Source organism: Sorghum bicolor, chromosome 2 (assembly GCF_000003195.3).
Source record: "Sorghum bicolor cultivar BTx623 chromosome 2, Sorghum_bicolor_NCBIv3, whole genome shotgun sequence".
In the NCBI taxonomy this organism is placed as follows: Eukaryota; Viridiplantae; Streptophyta; class Magnoliopsida; order Poales; family Poaceae; genus Sorghum; species Sorghum bicolor.
In genome coordinates this window covers 14,659,552-14,675,418 of record NC_012871.2, presented here as the reverse complement: position 1 = coordinate 14,675,418, position 15,867 = coordinate 14,659,552, and the positions used below count along the sequence as shown (strand labels likewise).

Sequence of the window (15,867 nt, the reverse complement as noted above, 5' to 3'; positions counted from 1 at the left end):
GGATTGTTAATTAGCTCGTGTAACCATCAAGTTGATGTATTGCCACAACGAGGACTAGCTTGTCGAGAAGCAAGTGAATCATAGTAAAAAATCATGTGGCATCTCTTGCCGAGGATTTCATCTTGTGTATGCAATTGTGATTGATTCTTGATTATACCTCTACTCGTCAACATTGGTATAAGAATCCTCACTCACTCCTTTACTTACTTGCTTACCTTGCTAGTTGTTTAGCTTGTGTAGTTTTGTTTCTAGGTTAAGGAGTAGAGCTAGGTGTTGCCTTGCCTTGTTGGTTTGTTTTAGTGTTTAGCCTTATACTAGACTTGTGTAGGTGGCTTGCATAGCTTAGTTGTGCTAGTGCTAAAATCGCTTTGCCATTTATTTTACTAACACACTTGTTTATTTGAGGTTGTAGAATTTTAATAGGCTATTCACCCCATCTCCAGCCATTCGGACCTTACAAGGTTCTCAGAACATGGACCCACTCCCTGTCTGCTAAGGGTGTAAGTACATGTTCCAATCTAAGCATGGATGAAATGATTGATGGGACCAAGTGCAAGCTTTGTCTGTCTGATAGTGACACCCTTTGTATGTTGATGAAATAACACATTTGCATGTGGTTTGGGATGAGATGCTACCCAGTCTTGACGTACATGAGGACTCAACATCTGCACTTGAGACCCACCATAACTTCTTGCAACAATTAACAGGTGATAGCGAGGACTTTGATTGCGACATGAGAAAGCTATTTGCGGACTAGTCACCAACAATGTGCTCACACTTGTTAATGGCTTGTTAATGAACCTAGAGCATTGTGTGGTTGACACCAACAAAGTTTGTGATGAACAACCTCTTGTAAATGCTGTGTGGGATGAGGAGTTGATGCATGGGCTTGGATCACATGAAGAACAAAAACTTCTCGATGATGAAATTCTTGTCTATGATGGTGGCTAGTAATCTTGGTATGGGTGCTGCACATCATGAGTTTGAGGAAATGATTGGGCTTGATGGTTAATGTTGATCAAGAATCAGAAGAAATAATGTTTAATGAGGCTAGTAAAACTTGTAGGTAGAAGAATATGTTGATTTAAGAATGGCGCTGCTCTCCATAGGATGTGTCGTAGACCACTTCTCCACATAATGTATTAAACATCACTGTGGTGCTCTCTTTGCAATTGGTCAAAATCCATCAGGGAGGAACAATGGTTTTATCCTGATAATGTTCAGCAACTGGTCATCATTGGTTTATTTCAATCAGTGTTGTAATGACACGAAATGTATTTGACATAGTGCTAGCATGGAGGAACAATGGTTTTATCATGAGAGCAAGTGCACAAGTAAGACTACCTAAGAGACCAAACTTTCTTGCTAGGCATTTTTATCAAGTCAAGGAAGAAGGTTTAGAATTTGTTGGAGAGTGTACTCTATTCAGTTCTGGATAGAGAAATTTTGAGCAAAAATCTATTTGGAACAGAAGTTAGAACTATGGACTTATGCAGAACTATTCTTTGAGTGATAAGTTGACATTATGGCAACTAGAGGTTTGCAGCAATGGTGCAGGTTGACAAGAGCATGTGCTTTTGTATTCGGCAATGGGATCTAGGAGGCAAGAACATCCCCTTGGGGATAAGGTTGGATTCTAAGTGGCGGAAATGTCACACCTAGCATATGGATCGTTCGTAGCACGACGAGGCCCATAGTCCAGGCTAGCCAGGAGCACAAAAAGCGGGCATAAAAAAAGCAAAGAAATAAAACAGAGGGCAATAGAAGGCTTCTTCCTTGCGTTATTGAATTCCATTTCTCTGATTTTCTCTGTGATTAGCTCACGTCCGCGCTTCAATCTAACCGTGGGCTCTTAAACCATTTGGTATGTCTCCTCCGTAGAAGCAGGAGCCAATCGAAACAAGGGTATGTTCGCTTGGCTGAAAGTATTTTTTGTTAATTTGTTGTGAGAGGAAAACACTGCTGAATGACTAACAGATTTTGCATCATACTAGCGCTGCAAATTGCTACAAAACTGAGCAGTGCATTTACATCTGGTGTTGGACCTCAAACTCTGGTTATCCTATAAGCCACAGGCAATTGATATTAAAAGATGAGAACCAAGTTCTGCTGAACAGCCTGGGAATCATGATTTTCAAACAAAAATTGACTAACTGAAACAAATAGTGGAGATTGCAACAGCCACAGCTTTATTAATGCCAGTCATGAACAGCTGCAGAGATTGCAGAGCAACCTGTTTTTAGCAGACCCAACGTCCTCCAATAGGTAACGACACTAATGACCCGACTCCAAAATACCATGAAAGACAACCGTCAATACAAAGACCGTAAAACAAGTGCGAGGCTGAACTGAAACATCCTCCAAATTTGTATTTTTATTTCTGTTGTCCGGGTAGTGTTTAGCTTGTTTGCCGCACCTCATACTGGTGGCAAATCCTCAATGGCGTCTCGTTAGACACTGGTCTTTCCTCTGACCAGAGCTCCATGTTCACATCACCAGTTCCCCAGTGCACAAAGCATTTGCTAACCTCCTTGGGATTAAACCGATTCACCAAGCTGAGCCCAACACACTTGTCCACTAGCATCCATTCCCCTGAGAATTTGCCAAAAGTAAATGAGTTAACCGAGATGGGCGAAGGTGGAAGGGTCTTCAAATTGTACAGAGTAACTTACCGTTGGGTCTGAGGTCTCCCTCAAACGTTATTTCTCCTGCCTCCGGGGAGATCTCTTGCTTTGAACCATTGATGGCCGTGAAAGCAACCACTACCTCAGTTGGGTGCAGCAGGGTGAATGTAGGATGAACTCGTAAACAGACCAACCTTCACAGTGGAAAACAGAATTCCATGTTTCAAAATAGTCTTGAAAGAATCAATTGAACGGCTAAAAAAACATTACAAATAACCTCACGCAACAAATCCACGCAATACAAAAGAGTGTCATTTTGAGTTGCATACACTCACCACATTAAAACTTAGACAAGAAATTCCTGTTGAATACTTTAGTTGAAGTTCTGAAATGGATTAACTAGATTTGCGTTGAAATGTACTTCCAAAATATTCAAATTTGTTATATTTGCATGCATTTCACACTGGTGATATGCGATCAAAGTAGAGCACTAGTGACTATACAGATGTACAAAAGGACACTTTTTAATGAGTGAAATAGCTAATTTTTTCTATAAATAATTGAGCCAAGCATATTAGATGCAAGCTCCAAAGCAAAAAAAAACATAGACATGATCAAGGATAAGATCAGATGATGCCTGGAACCAAATGAGCATAATGTTTTGTTTAGGGTGTCATCTTTGTTCTGTAATGTGTCTAGTCCATAAACAGAAGTAGCACCTATATTTCAGCAACATAGGAAGAGGCAAGAGGCCAGGAGGGCAGTGCTAACGTGGGCATAATCATAGTTCCACTAGGTGGCGCCTAGGCGCGATTAGGCGCTGGGCGAGGGGTAACCGCATCGCCTAGGGGGGTAGGCGGCATCTAAGCGCTGGGCGGCGTCGAGGCGGTCGCAGAGCTAGGCGAGCCACAAAATTTTGCCCCCGCGGGCTGATGGCGCGGCGCGGAGGCGGACGACGTGGCCTTTCGCACGCGCGCGGATGGCTTCGGCCGTGGGAAATCACGTGAAATCCCCGCCGCCTCCTCCGTCCTCCTGCTCCACCGCCGGCTGCTACCCCGCCCCAAGGTCAGTCCCCTTCCCTGCTCATCTTCTCTCCCCCCGCCGGCAACTCCTCCCCTGCTCATCTCCCCTCCGCCGCCGGCAGCTCCTCCTCCCCTGTTCCTCCCGGCGCCTAGGGAAACGCCTAGAACGCCTAGGCGGATTCTAGTCGGTGACCCTCCGCCTAGCACCTAGCGCCTAGCTGAACTTTGGGCATAATCATAACTTCATGCAGCCAGTTGGCATAAAATAGCTTCACAGCATTTTAGGTGTGGGCTACGAACATGCAGGCTGACAAGTGCCCCTCTTTCTTTCTCTTTCTTTGCTTCAATTGCTCTTAAAAAAATTCATTTCTTCTAGACTAAGCTTTGCTCTAAAAAAATCAGTTCTTCTAGACTTTTTTTTTTAAACGCAGGAGACCTGCGATTCATTGTATTATTATAGAGATGAAAATAGGGGGGTCCCCGACAGGATCCTCACTAATACGGGGACCGGATATGAGTGAGGCGATTACACATACACAAAGTTTAAACACATAGTGAACAAGCACAACACGACCTTAGCTAAATGGACCTATTCAACTAGAGTCAAACCTAGCCGTTCAAGCTTCTTCCAGCCAAGCACCAAAGGCTATGCTCATTCTTCATATCATTCCAAATCCTGTTAATAGAAGGGGAAGCCCCCTCAAAAACACATGCATTCCTTTGCTTCCAAATAACCAAGGCCCATAGAATATATAAAGAGTTCACACCTTTCTTGTGCTCCTTGCTAACTCTGCTTATTGTCATGCGCCACCAATCAGCAAAGCTCAGTTCATTATGTCGAAGGACTGAGTCTGCTAGGTATTCATTTCTTCGACTAAGCTATAAATTGTATAAAACATTCTTTCCTGCTCAAGCTCTTACTTTGAAGTCCAGTGTTAGAGTATGAGTGTATTAGGCCCATGAGGCCATGTATGTCAGAAAATTTGTTACCACTGTGACTGGATGCTGCCTGAGATGATCACTATGGAAGCAGAGGATGAAGTCGGTTGCAGTACTGAGTCCACGGGCAAGAGGCACGTTTCCAAGCGGACAGCAGGAAGTCGGGCGGCAGATGGCCGCTTGTGCGCGCGTGAAGACAGGCGCGCGTGCCACGCACGTGCAGGTCGGACGAGATCCGCGCGTCGACGAAGTCCGCGCGTGAAGACCCGCTGCCCCTCGCGTCCGTCCGCGCGCCGCGCGTGAGATGACGCGGCCCCGCGCGTGAAGACCCAGACGCGAGTCGACGAAGTCCGAGCGTGAAGACCCGCTGCCCCTCGCGTCCGTCCGCGCGTGAGATGACGCGGCCCCGCGCGTGAAGACCCAGACGCGGCCCCAAGATGCAGATGACGCAGCGCGACGGCGACGAGCTGCCCGCTGGAAAACAGAGGAGCCGCCCGCTGGAAAACAGAGGAACCCCAACGCGAAGGGCGTGCGGCCACCAGAAAAAAAAATGGATCTTGGGTGATTAGGGATCAGATTAGCCCTAATTCGACCCTAAACCTTGCTTTGTTACCATGTTACTAACCTTAGTAATTTGAGAAGATGATAACCTCATGGGCCATATGGGCCTATATTAGATGGGCCTATATTAATGGAGTTATCATCTTCTCAAATTACTAAGGTTAGTAACATGTCATACTATATTGCTACCTAAAAGGACCAAGGATGCGCCTAGAGGGGGGGGGTGAACAGGCGTTTCTGGTAATTTACAACTTAAAACGCGGAAACGATTAGAAGTGGAGTTTTTCACGCAAATGAAAAACTCCACACAACGATTGAGAAACAATTGTAAACAATATAGAATAAGTCTAACACCTGCACCACAGAGATTAGATCACAGAAAGATATATTCTTGACGAGTCGCAAATACCAGACGCGTCCGGTAGCAACACGGACACGTCCGAGATACACGAGCACACAACACCTAGCTGTTTCTGTTCTCCAGCTTCTCCTAAACCTACACACAACTTAAATAATGAAATATAAATATACAACACCCTGTAAACTAGTATCCAGCAAGATCAAACAATTTATATATGAAGTGTTGTGCTGTCCCAAATCGGACACGTCCGGCTTGGTCTCGGACGCATCCGGAATTCACGAGCTGAGGATATTTAATCCTTGTGCTGTGAAACTTCTTCCTCTACCTGCAGGGACCTCAAACATAGTAAATATGGTACTAGAACCCTGCAGAGTAGCTCACACAACAGATAAGGCACAAATTTCAAATGTAATGCAAAGGGAGACACAAAGTTTGTTTTACCGAAGTTCAGTCTCCGTCGAGACCTAATCTCCGTTGAGGGGGCTACCACTAAGGTCACTCTAGCTCAAAGGTCCTCCCTAGAGGATATCGCGAAGGAAACTCTAGCCGGAGTCTCTTTCAACTCCAAATCCTCTTTCCACTAGCTGATTTCTTCCCTCGCGGAGGCGAAATTTGACCTGCACAAACAATCCGAGGCAACCACAAACACTTGGGAGCTCTCTGGCGACGCCTAACCGTCTAGGACCGAAGAGTCCAAGAGTAACAAATGCAAATCACGAGATAGACAATATGCTCAAGTGCTCAATGTAAGACATAATCTGCTGCCCCCTTTCTCTCTTCTTCCTGTCCAGGACAGAGACATGTAGTGGATCAGATCATCTCATGGCTGGTCAAGTCTCTAAGTCCTGTAGAGTATAAGGCAATAGGCCATACTTGTACTAGTAGAAGTACACCAGCAGTATGGCTGGTACTAGTGTAGTTGTTGGCTGATTTCAGCCTTGTACCCTAGGTGTATGTAGTTGGTAGAGCTGTACCTTAGAGAGTACATGTCTTGGTGTATATAAACCAGCCCAATGCAATGGAACCAGCAGCAAGTTCATTGCCACTCATTCAGTTCCAGTTTCAGTTCAAGTCTGAAACTGTGTGTGTGCTGTGTGCGTGTGCAGTAGTAGCTCAGGGCTTTTCTTCTACCTTGAAGCAGGGGAGAGGGAGAGGAGAGGAGAGCAGGTGCTGCTCACCTCGGTGCAGGGTTGTTGTGCCAACAAGTGGTATCAGAGCCGTACAAGCCGTAGCTTGGTCCCCTGACCAGCGATGGCGGAGAGTGCGGGCCGGAATGGTGGCGGGGAAGGTGGTGAGCGACAGCTCCAGCCGGCGCCACCGCAGGTGGAGGTGCGCGTGGTAAAGGAGTTCGGTGGCAGCGGCTCCTGGCCCATGCTCACTCGCACCAACTACGGTGAATGGGCGACGCAGATGAAGTGGAAGCTTCGCGCGCGCAAGTGGTGGCGGGCGATTGAGGAGGATGACCGCACCGAGGACGCCCAGGTGGGAGTCATGGAGGCGCTCATGGCCTCGACGCCGGCGGAGTACCATGAGGCGCTGGGCGCGAAGGACACCGCGAAGCAGGCCTAGGAGATGCTGGAGTCCCTGCGCATTGGCTCGGATCGAGCTAAGAGGGCGAGGATTCAGCAGCTGCGCAGGGAGCTGAACGACATCAAGTTCAAGCCCGGGGAGTCGGTGGAGGACTTCACCCTTCGCCTCCAGTCCCTGGCCACGCAACTGGCCACCTACGGCAAGAAGGTGGACGACGAGGACCTCGTCACCAAGCTGCTGTGCACCGTGCCGGCAAGATACTCGCAGCTCGCCATGTCCATCGAGACCATGCTGGACATCTCCACGCTGTCTCTGGAGGACGTGGCCGGGCGGCTGCGGGTAGCAGAGAGCCGCACCACGCCGGCGCCGGAGAAGGAGAAGCCCAAGCTCCTGCTGACCGAGGAGGAGTGGTCAGCACGCATGAAGGAGAAGAGGCGGTCCGGGGAAGGCTCCAGCCGTGGTGGCGGCGATCGCGGCGGCGGCAAGCAGCAGAACAAGGGGCCGGCGGACAAGAGGAAGGGCAAGAAGAAGTTCACTGACCCGAATGCCTGCCGCAAGTGCGGCAAGGTTGGGCACTGGGCGCGGGAGTGCCCGGAGCGCAAGGAGAAGAAGGATGAGGCGCACCTGGCTCAGGACGACAGCGACGGCGATCACGCACTCCTAATGGGGGTGTACTGCGCGGAGCAGAGCGGCAGAGAAGAAGGGTTGGAGGCGGAGCAGAATCCTGCGCCGCTGGCTATCCATCACTTTGATGAGCCGCGAGCGCAGGTCCATCTTGGAGTCGCTGGAGATGAGTCCGAGCAGCGGTGGTACCTGGATTCCGGCGCGAGCAATCACATGACAGGCTGCCGCGCCGCCTTCTCCGAGCTGGACGAGAAGCATGCCGGGAGCGTCCGGTTCGGGGACGGCTCTCGGGTGGAGATCCGCGGACGAGGGACGGTGCTGTTCAGGTGCAAGAACGGGGAACACCGAGCGCTCTCGGAGGTCTACTACATCCCCGAACTCCGGTCGAGCATCGTCAGCTTGGGACAGCTGGACGAGCACGGCGCGGAGGTGCTCATCCGCGGCGGCGTGCTCCGGATCAGGGACTAGGACGGTCGGCTCCTGGCAAAGGTAAAGCGATCACGCAACCGACTTTACCTCCTTGATTTGAAGATCGAGCAACCAGTGTGCCTAGCAGCAGCGTGCACAGAGAAGCCATGGTTGTGGCATGGCCGGTTCGGCCATCTCAACTTCGATGCGCTGGGCCGGCTCGGGAAGATGGTGGACGGTCTACCGGAGATCAGGCACGCAGGCGAGCTCTGCGACAGCTGCTTGGCGGGGAAGCAGAGGCGGCTGCCGTTCCCCAAGGCAGCCAAGCGTCGCGCAGAGGAGCTGCTCGAGCTGGTCCATGGGGACCTCTGCGGACCAATCACGCCGGCGACCCACGGCGGGCGGAGGTACTTCCTCCTGCTCGTAGATGATTGCAGCCGCTACATGTGGCTGCAGCTTCTAACGAGCAAGGCCGAGGCAGCGGACGCCATCAGGCGCTTTAAGGCGCGGGTGGAGGTGGAGTCCGGGAAGAAGCTGAAGGTGCTGAGGACAGACCGCGGCGGCGAGTTCACGGCGATAGAATTCGCCACCTACTGCGCCGAGGAGGGGGTGGGGCGCCATCTCACTGCGCCCTATTCTCCTCAGCAGAACGGCGTGGTGGAACGCCGGAACCAGACCATCGTTGGGATGGCGCGTTTGATGATGAAGGCGAAGATGCCGGGAGCTTTCTGGGGCGAGGCGGTGAGCACGGCCGTTTTCATCCTCAACCGGGCTCCCACCAAGGCGCTGAAAGGACAGACACCGTTCGAGGCATGGCATGGGCGCAAGCCTAGTGTCTCGTTCATGCGCACATTCGGCTGCATTGGCCATGTGCGCACCACCAAGCCAGGGCTTCACAAGCTGGAAGATAGGAGCACCAAGGCAGTGTTCCTTGGCTACGAGGATGGGTCCAAGGCCTACAGGCTCTACGATCCGGCTGGCGGGAAGGTGATGGTGTCCCGAGATGTCGTCTTTGATGAGGCGGCTGCCTGGAGGTGGGAGGAGGAGACCGATTTGGGGGGAGCATCAGAAGGCGGTGGCATCAACGACTCCTTCGACGTCGAACACCTGGTGATTCAAGGTCATGGCACAGCGGCTGAGCAGTCACCAGAGCCTGCAGCCGGGAGAGGTGTCGAGTCACCAGTTGCAGCAGAGGAGCCACCCAGTCCAGGCAGGACTGGGCACCTGGATACGCCCGGGCCGGCCTGGGAAGAGTTCCCTGGCTCACCCGAGCAGAGGACACCAGCTGCGGCCACTGTGGAGTACGCCTCGCCACCTTCCAACGTCTCAGATTTCGTGGATGCCTTCCATGAAGGGGAGGAGGTGCGGTTCCGGCGGGTGGACAACGTGGTCGGGGAGGCAGCCGTGCCAGGACTGGCCGATCGGCTGCTCGACGACGGTGCCCACACTTTGCTCTTGATGAGCGCAGAGGAGCCGGGCACGTTTGCAGCTGCGGAGCGCGATGGAGCATGGCGGCGTGCGATGCTCGAGGAGATGAAGTCCATTGAGGACAACCGCACCTGGGAGCTTGTCGATCCACCGGCGGGATGCCGACCGATCGGGCTCAAATGGGTGTACAAGGTCAAGTGCGACGAGCGAGGCGCCATCGTGAAGCACAAGGCACGGCTCGTCGCCCGCGGATTCGTGCAGCGGGAAGGAGTTGACTTCGAGGAGGTCTTCGCACCAGTGGCGCGCATGGAGTCGGTGCGACTCCTGCTTGCGCTCCCGGCGGCCAAGGACTGGCAGGTCCACCACCTCGACGTCAAGTCTGCCTTCCTCAATGGCGACTTGGCGGAGGTGGTCTTCGTCAAGCAACCGCCAGGATTCGTGCAGGCGGGGCAGGAGCAGAAAGTGCTGCGGCTTCGGAAGGCGCTGTATGGACTGCGTCAAGCTCCGCGCGCCTAGAATGCCAAGCTCGACGCCACCATGACGGAGCTTGGATTCACACGATGCGCCAGCGAGCATGCTCTGTACACCCGACGACGGGGAAGGAGCACCTCATCGTCGGGGTGTACGTCGATGATTTGATCATCACCGGCGCGCGGGCGAGCGACATCGCTCGGTTCAAGGAGGAGATGGCCAGCCAGTTCAAGATGAGTGATCTCGGATCACTGTCTTACTACCTCGGGATTGAGGTGAGGCAGGGGGCGGACTCCATCAACCTTGGCCAGCGGGCGTACGCGCTCAAGCTACTGGAAAGGGCAGGCATGGTAGGCTGCAAGCCAGTGGCTACACCGATGGAGGAGCGCGTGAAGCTCTCCAAACAGAGCACGGCGGAGAAGGTGGATGCCACCTTGTACCAGAGCATCGTCGGTGGTTTGAGGTGGCTCACGCATACCCGGCCGGACATTGCGTTCGCCGTCGGCTATGTGAGCCGCTTCATGGAGGATCCGCGGGAAGATCACTGGGCGGCAGTGAAGCGCTTGCTGCGTTACGTCCAGGGGTCAGCGGAGATGGGGCTCATCTTCCCCAAGCGCGGTGGGCTTCGGCTGTCTGTCTTCAGCGAGGCGCCACCCAGGACAGGGGAAGCAGAGCTGGTGGCTTACAGTGATGCGGACATGGCCGGGGACGTGGATGGACGGAGGAGCACCTCTGGGGTGCTTGTGTTCCTCGGGACTGCACCGGTTGCCTGGCAATCACTGAAATGGTGGCTCTGTCCACTTGTGAAGCGGAGTATGTCGCGGCAGCGACGGCAGCATGCCAGGTGGTGTGGCTCCGGCGGTTGCTGAGTGAGCTCACAGGAGGTAAAGCTCAGGCACTGGCACTGAAGATGGACAATCAGCCGGCCATAGCATTGGCAAAGAACCCAGTTCTCCACGACCGAAGCAAACACATTGATGTGAAGTTTCATTTTCTTCGTGATTGCGTCGATGGAGGGCAGCTGGTCATCGAGTTCGTCGAAACTGGTCGACAACTCGCTGACATCCTCACCAAGTCACTCGGGAAGCTTCGGTTTCAGGAACTGAGGAAGATGATTGGCATGGTGGAAGTCAAATGAGGGCAGCAAAGATTAGGGGAAGATTGTAAGACATAATCTGCTGCCCCCTTTCTCTCTTCTTCCTGTCCAGGACAGAGACATGTAGTGGATCAGATCATCTCATGGCTGGTCAAGTCTCTAAGTCCTGTAGAGTATAAGGCAATAGGCCATACTTGTACTAGTAGAAGTACACCAGCAGTATGGCTGGTACTAGTGTAGTTGTTGGCTGATTTCAGCCTTGTACCCTAGGTGTATGTAGTTGGTAGAGCTGTACCTTAGAGAGTACATGTCTTGGTGTATATAAACCAGCCCAATGCAATGGAACCAGCAGCAAGTTCATTGCCACTCATTCAGTTCCAGTTTCAGTTCAAGTCTGAAACTCTGTGTGTGCTGTGTGCGTGTGCAGTAGTAGCTCAGGGCTTTTCTTCTACCTTGAAGCAGGGGAGAGGGAGAGGAGAGGAGAGCAGGTGCTGCTCACCTCGGTGCAGGGTTGCTGTGCCAACACTCAAGTGGTGGCTTGCTCTCTAATTCGAAAATCTTTCAACCCACAAGTTGGATTTGTCAATGTAGATCAAACACTCACAAAGAGAGCGTTGGGGAGAGTTAGCAAAGCTCAGCAATGTGTCTCAAAACCAGTAGAATCAGCAGCCCCAAAAGAAGAGGGCTGAGGGGTATTTAAAGCCAGATTTGAAAACTAGTCGTTAACTAGCCGTTGGCCATACCGGACACGTCCGATATGGTGATATGGTCGAGGCCAAAAGGCTTTACCCCTGTTAGCTTGCTACTCCCTACCACGAAGAAGCCTACGTCGGAACTCCCGACGTACGTCAGAACTTCCGACGTGTCAGCACTGCTGACGTGCGCCGGAAGTGCTGACACGCGCCGGAACAGCTCCTTGATCAGCACATCTCAAAAAGTCAGTATCCACAACAGCATCGGATTTGGGAGAGGCATTGGTTCTTCATAGATACCATCTGATGGGCCTCTACTTCCCTCTGCTTGACTTCCATATCTCTTTCTCTTGTTTTTGTTCCCATCCACGAAGCTTCCATATCACTTTTACTTTCATATAGTGATTAAGTCAAACGGTCGGAAATGGTTTCTACTGCATATAAATAAAAGACAGCACACTAGCAATTTAGTGATTAAGTCAATGGTCTGTAAAAATTTTGAGTTTTGTGGGCCACCATCTCTTGGTATGAGGAAATGCTTCAGATATTGTCCTTGGAGGCATGGGGAGGAGAGGTTACCTGTTCTCAAGTGGCAGATTGTGTATGTATCCTCTCTTCCTGGCAGCAGCACAGAAGTACTTCGACCCTCGCTTTCACTTGTTCAGACAATCCATCATCTCCCCCGGCATTCCCCTGCACCTTGCCGGAAGCTGCCCCAGCATGGTTCGACCGCTCACGGAGGAGGGGATGGAGGCCGCCGGCACGGGCTTCGACAGCTAGCCGTGCACCCACCGCTACACGGTGGGGGACGAGGTCGAGGTCCTCTTCAACGGGCCGGGCTTCCGTGGCGCGCGCTATGAGGCCACAGTCACCGCGTGCTACAAGGCCTTCGGTCGCTACAAGGTCGTCTACTCCGCACTCGTCGTCCGCCGCGGCGGCCCCCCGCTGCGCGAGGTCGTGGCAGCCTCCGACGTACGGCCGAGACCGCCGTCGCCACAGGGGCGCACAGCTCTTCGATCTCGTCGAGGCGTACCGCAGCGAGCGCGTGGCAGCAGCCCGCGCGCGTCCCTCCTGCCAAGATTAAGGCAAGGGGTCGATGAGGCCCAAAGCAATGCGCAAGAAGGCTGAGTCTGGAAGGGAAGAGAGAACGGAGCAGTGTGCGCAAGAACAGCGAGCGCGGCAGGGAAGAAGATGCTAAGAGCACGGGGGCAGCAGCCTGCGCGCGTCCCTCCGGCCAAGATTAAGGCGAGGGGTTGCCGGTGCGGCCGTCGACCGGCGGAGATTCTAAAAACTATAGTCGCATGATGGACTTGACAGACTCCAAGATCCTAACATACTGAAAGAACAATGAAGAGTGCTCGCCCTCCAAACCATTTCTGAGGTGACGGTTGCTCCCAGCAAAGATTGTTACATGGACTTCCACCAATCACAAGATCAAAGCCGCCAATTCTTCTAATATATGCCTCAATTCTCTCAGATGTGAGTGTATGTACATGATTGATCTCAATCAAAGTACCGGTCTGCGTCTGATCCCACCAACTCCTCAGAATCGTCCTATTGACCTCAGACTTCTCTACTAAAATAACTGTTTTCATCCGTATACCAAGCCTGTGGAGAGCCACCTCTGCTCCTCCAATACCAGAGAACAAAGATAGCACATTAAATTTATGGGAATCATGTTTCAGATGTATCATCTTAGAATCTTAATCTTAACAAAAAAACTGCAAATTTGACTGTGTGCAGTTGCTAGTTACTTATAATTTTATATTAATTCTCTTGAGATCACGTGCATATTCATATTCATATTTTTCCTATGTACAATGATTGGATTCTTTGCTTATATTTTTGCTTACTTATATTTTTTCCAATGTCTAGATAGTCCAAACTGGCCAATTTAGCTGTGCTGACCCGGGATTCTTTGCTTGCTGCCCTTGTGCTTGCAGGGGAAGAAGGTGGTCATCTTCGGCTTGCCCATAAGTTCCCCTCCCCACTACTTCCATTCCACTCTCCAAGTAGATGTATGGTCATCATAGTTCGGCGACGCGGCGAGTAGGTGGCGACTAGTCACGACTAGGCGCTGGGCGAAGCCCGTCGCCTCGACTAGGTGAGTAGTCGCCCATCTTCGCGATAGGCGGAACTAGTCGGCGCGGAAGCGGTGCGGAGGCGAGTGAGGTGGGCACAGAAGCAGTGCGGAGGCGCGCGAGGCGGGCAAGGAAGCGAAGCAGACGCACGAGCCCGCGAAAATTTGCCACAGCGGGCCTGGGCGCGAAGGTTTCCTGCGCAAAGGTGGACGCTGCGGGCACGCGCGCGCAGATGGATTCGGCGGCGCAAAATCAGGCGCGAGGTCTTCCCCGCCGGCGCAATCCTCCCCGTCCCATGTTCAGTCCCCTTCCCCTCCGCCGGCAGCTGCTCTGCCTTGCTCCTCTCCCCTCTCCTGTTCTTCACCCCTCCCTTTCAGGTTACTCCCCTGTCCCCTCCCCTGCTCCCCACCTCCTCTCTGATTGAGTGATTTGGATTGCCAAAACGCCTAGGAAAACGCCTAGGAGCGCCTGAGCGCGAGTACTCCCGACTAGGCGCTAGGCAATGGGTCAGCGCCTAGCTGAACTTTAATGGTCATTTTAGGGTCGCTAGATGAGGGCCATTGTTTACATTGGTGCGGAATTGTTTCGTTATGTTTGCTAGGCCTGAATTTACATTTGGGGATTAGGGATGCCTCAGTAGAACGTTGATTTTTTTTATTGCTAGGACGTTGATTTGGGAAATAGACGTAGGAATTGGGAATGGAAAGTTATGAAATCTGAATGTTGTATCTTATATATTGGCTGGTGTTTCTACAAACTAGACATGTTCATCTTTGATGCCTAGTGCCCTTATATTACAGTTGAAGAATGGTGTTATGTTGTTTAATACCAATTTATTAACTGAATAGTAAAGCTTTTTGAGTTCTAACAAAATCGCCCTTGTTTAGTTAAATGTCTCTTTGGACACCTTTATGCAATTTATTTCCAGCCATGCTCTTGTCAACTGAACCACATGCTATAGCTGCATACAAAATTGTGAATGACGACCATATTGTGAAGTGTTGCTTTATATGCTTTATCTGTCCACATGTTATGACATAAATGTGTCCCCCGTAGTGTTCTTCTACACTGCTATACATCTCTCAAGTCTCAATTTACATATGCCTCATTAACTGTCATAAGCTGCCACTCACTTGTGAAATGCCCCCCCCCCCCCTTGATATGGACAGTGGCGGAGCTCGCATCAAAATACAGGGGGGTATTTTGTCCAATGTGAATGAGCATGTACAAAAGTTCCAAAAATTCAACTCCTTTAAATAGCACAGCACAAATATCTACTTCTTGCTCTTAATTTTGCCTTTGTTCTAGTTCAGTTCAGGGAGCAAAAACTGGAGATTGCAATGTTTGAGCCACCACAGAACTCAAAATTTTACAGACCATTGACTTAATCACTAAATTGCTAATGTGCTGTCTTTTATTTATATGCAGTAGAAACCATGGAATCAACATTTCGTTGCTCACCAGATTCAATAGTCAAGATAAGTAAACTTCTGTCACTTGACTCAAAGGCCAGGTCATTGAAATTGGGCTTGGGAATATGCTGAGCCTGAAATCAATTAGGCCACCCAAGAAGATTTTTGAGAAACTTATGAACGAAGCAAGGGTTACTGATCAAGATAAGATCGCACTGCGCATACACGGGGAAGTGGAGCTAACCTTGGAACCCCAAGATGTCTTTCTCGTTTTTGGAGTTGGCATGAAAGGTGGTAAAATTAAGGACCTTCCAAAAGAAAATGATCAATGTTCAAATATAAACGAACAAATGTTCAGACTCTTGAAATATGCTCATGAAAAGTCTGTTAACACGGGTGCTGGGTTAGGTCAGGACATGGAAAAGGATCATGAGGCTATGCCGAGTCTGGAGGATGCAACACTGAGTCAGAACAAGGATGATATAGGTCCGAGTCAGAACAAGGATGATACAGGGCTGGGTGTGGACCAGGACAAGGGTTCTGAGGTTATGCCTACAGTCGTGCCAGTACAAGGGGGCAAGAAGGATGGTACAGCTGTGCCGGTTCTGAGTCAGGAGG

The 15,867-nt window shown here is 51.2% G+C and overlaps 1 protein-coding gene across 2 annotated transcripts in view; it reads right to left on the bottom strand.

The window, feature by feature from the left end:
* The window catches only part of LOC8057936 (alpha-glucosidase 2), a 47,322-nt gene continuing 33,605 nt past the window's right edge, over positions 2,151-15,867 (bottom strand). Inside the window, exons 22-23 of one of the 2 annotated variants that reach the window (XM_021452898.1) lie at positions 2,673-2,818; positions 2,151-2,592 (exon numbers count right to left, since the gene is read on the bottom strand). In XM_021452898.1, the coding sequence (XP_021308573.1) occupies positions 2,399-2,592; positions 2,673-2,818 (340 nt within the window). In that variant the 3' untranslated portion in view covers positions 2,151-2,398. Of the gene's footprint in view, positions 2,593-2,672; positions 2,819-5,488; positions 5,833-15,867 lie in introns of those variants that run through there. The other variant, XM_002459717.2, reaches the window with a different exon arrangement.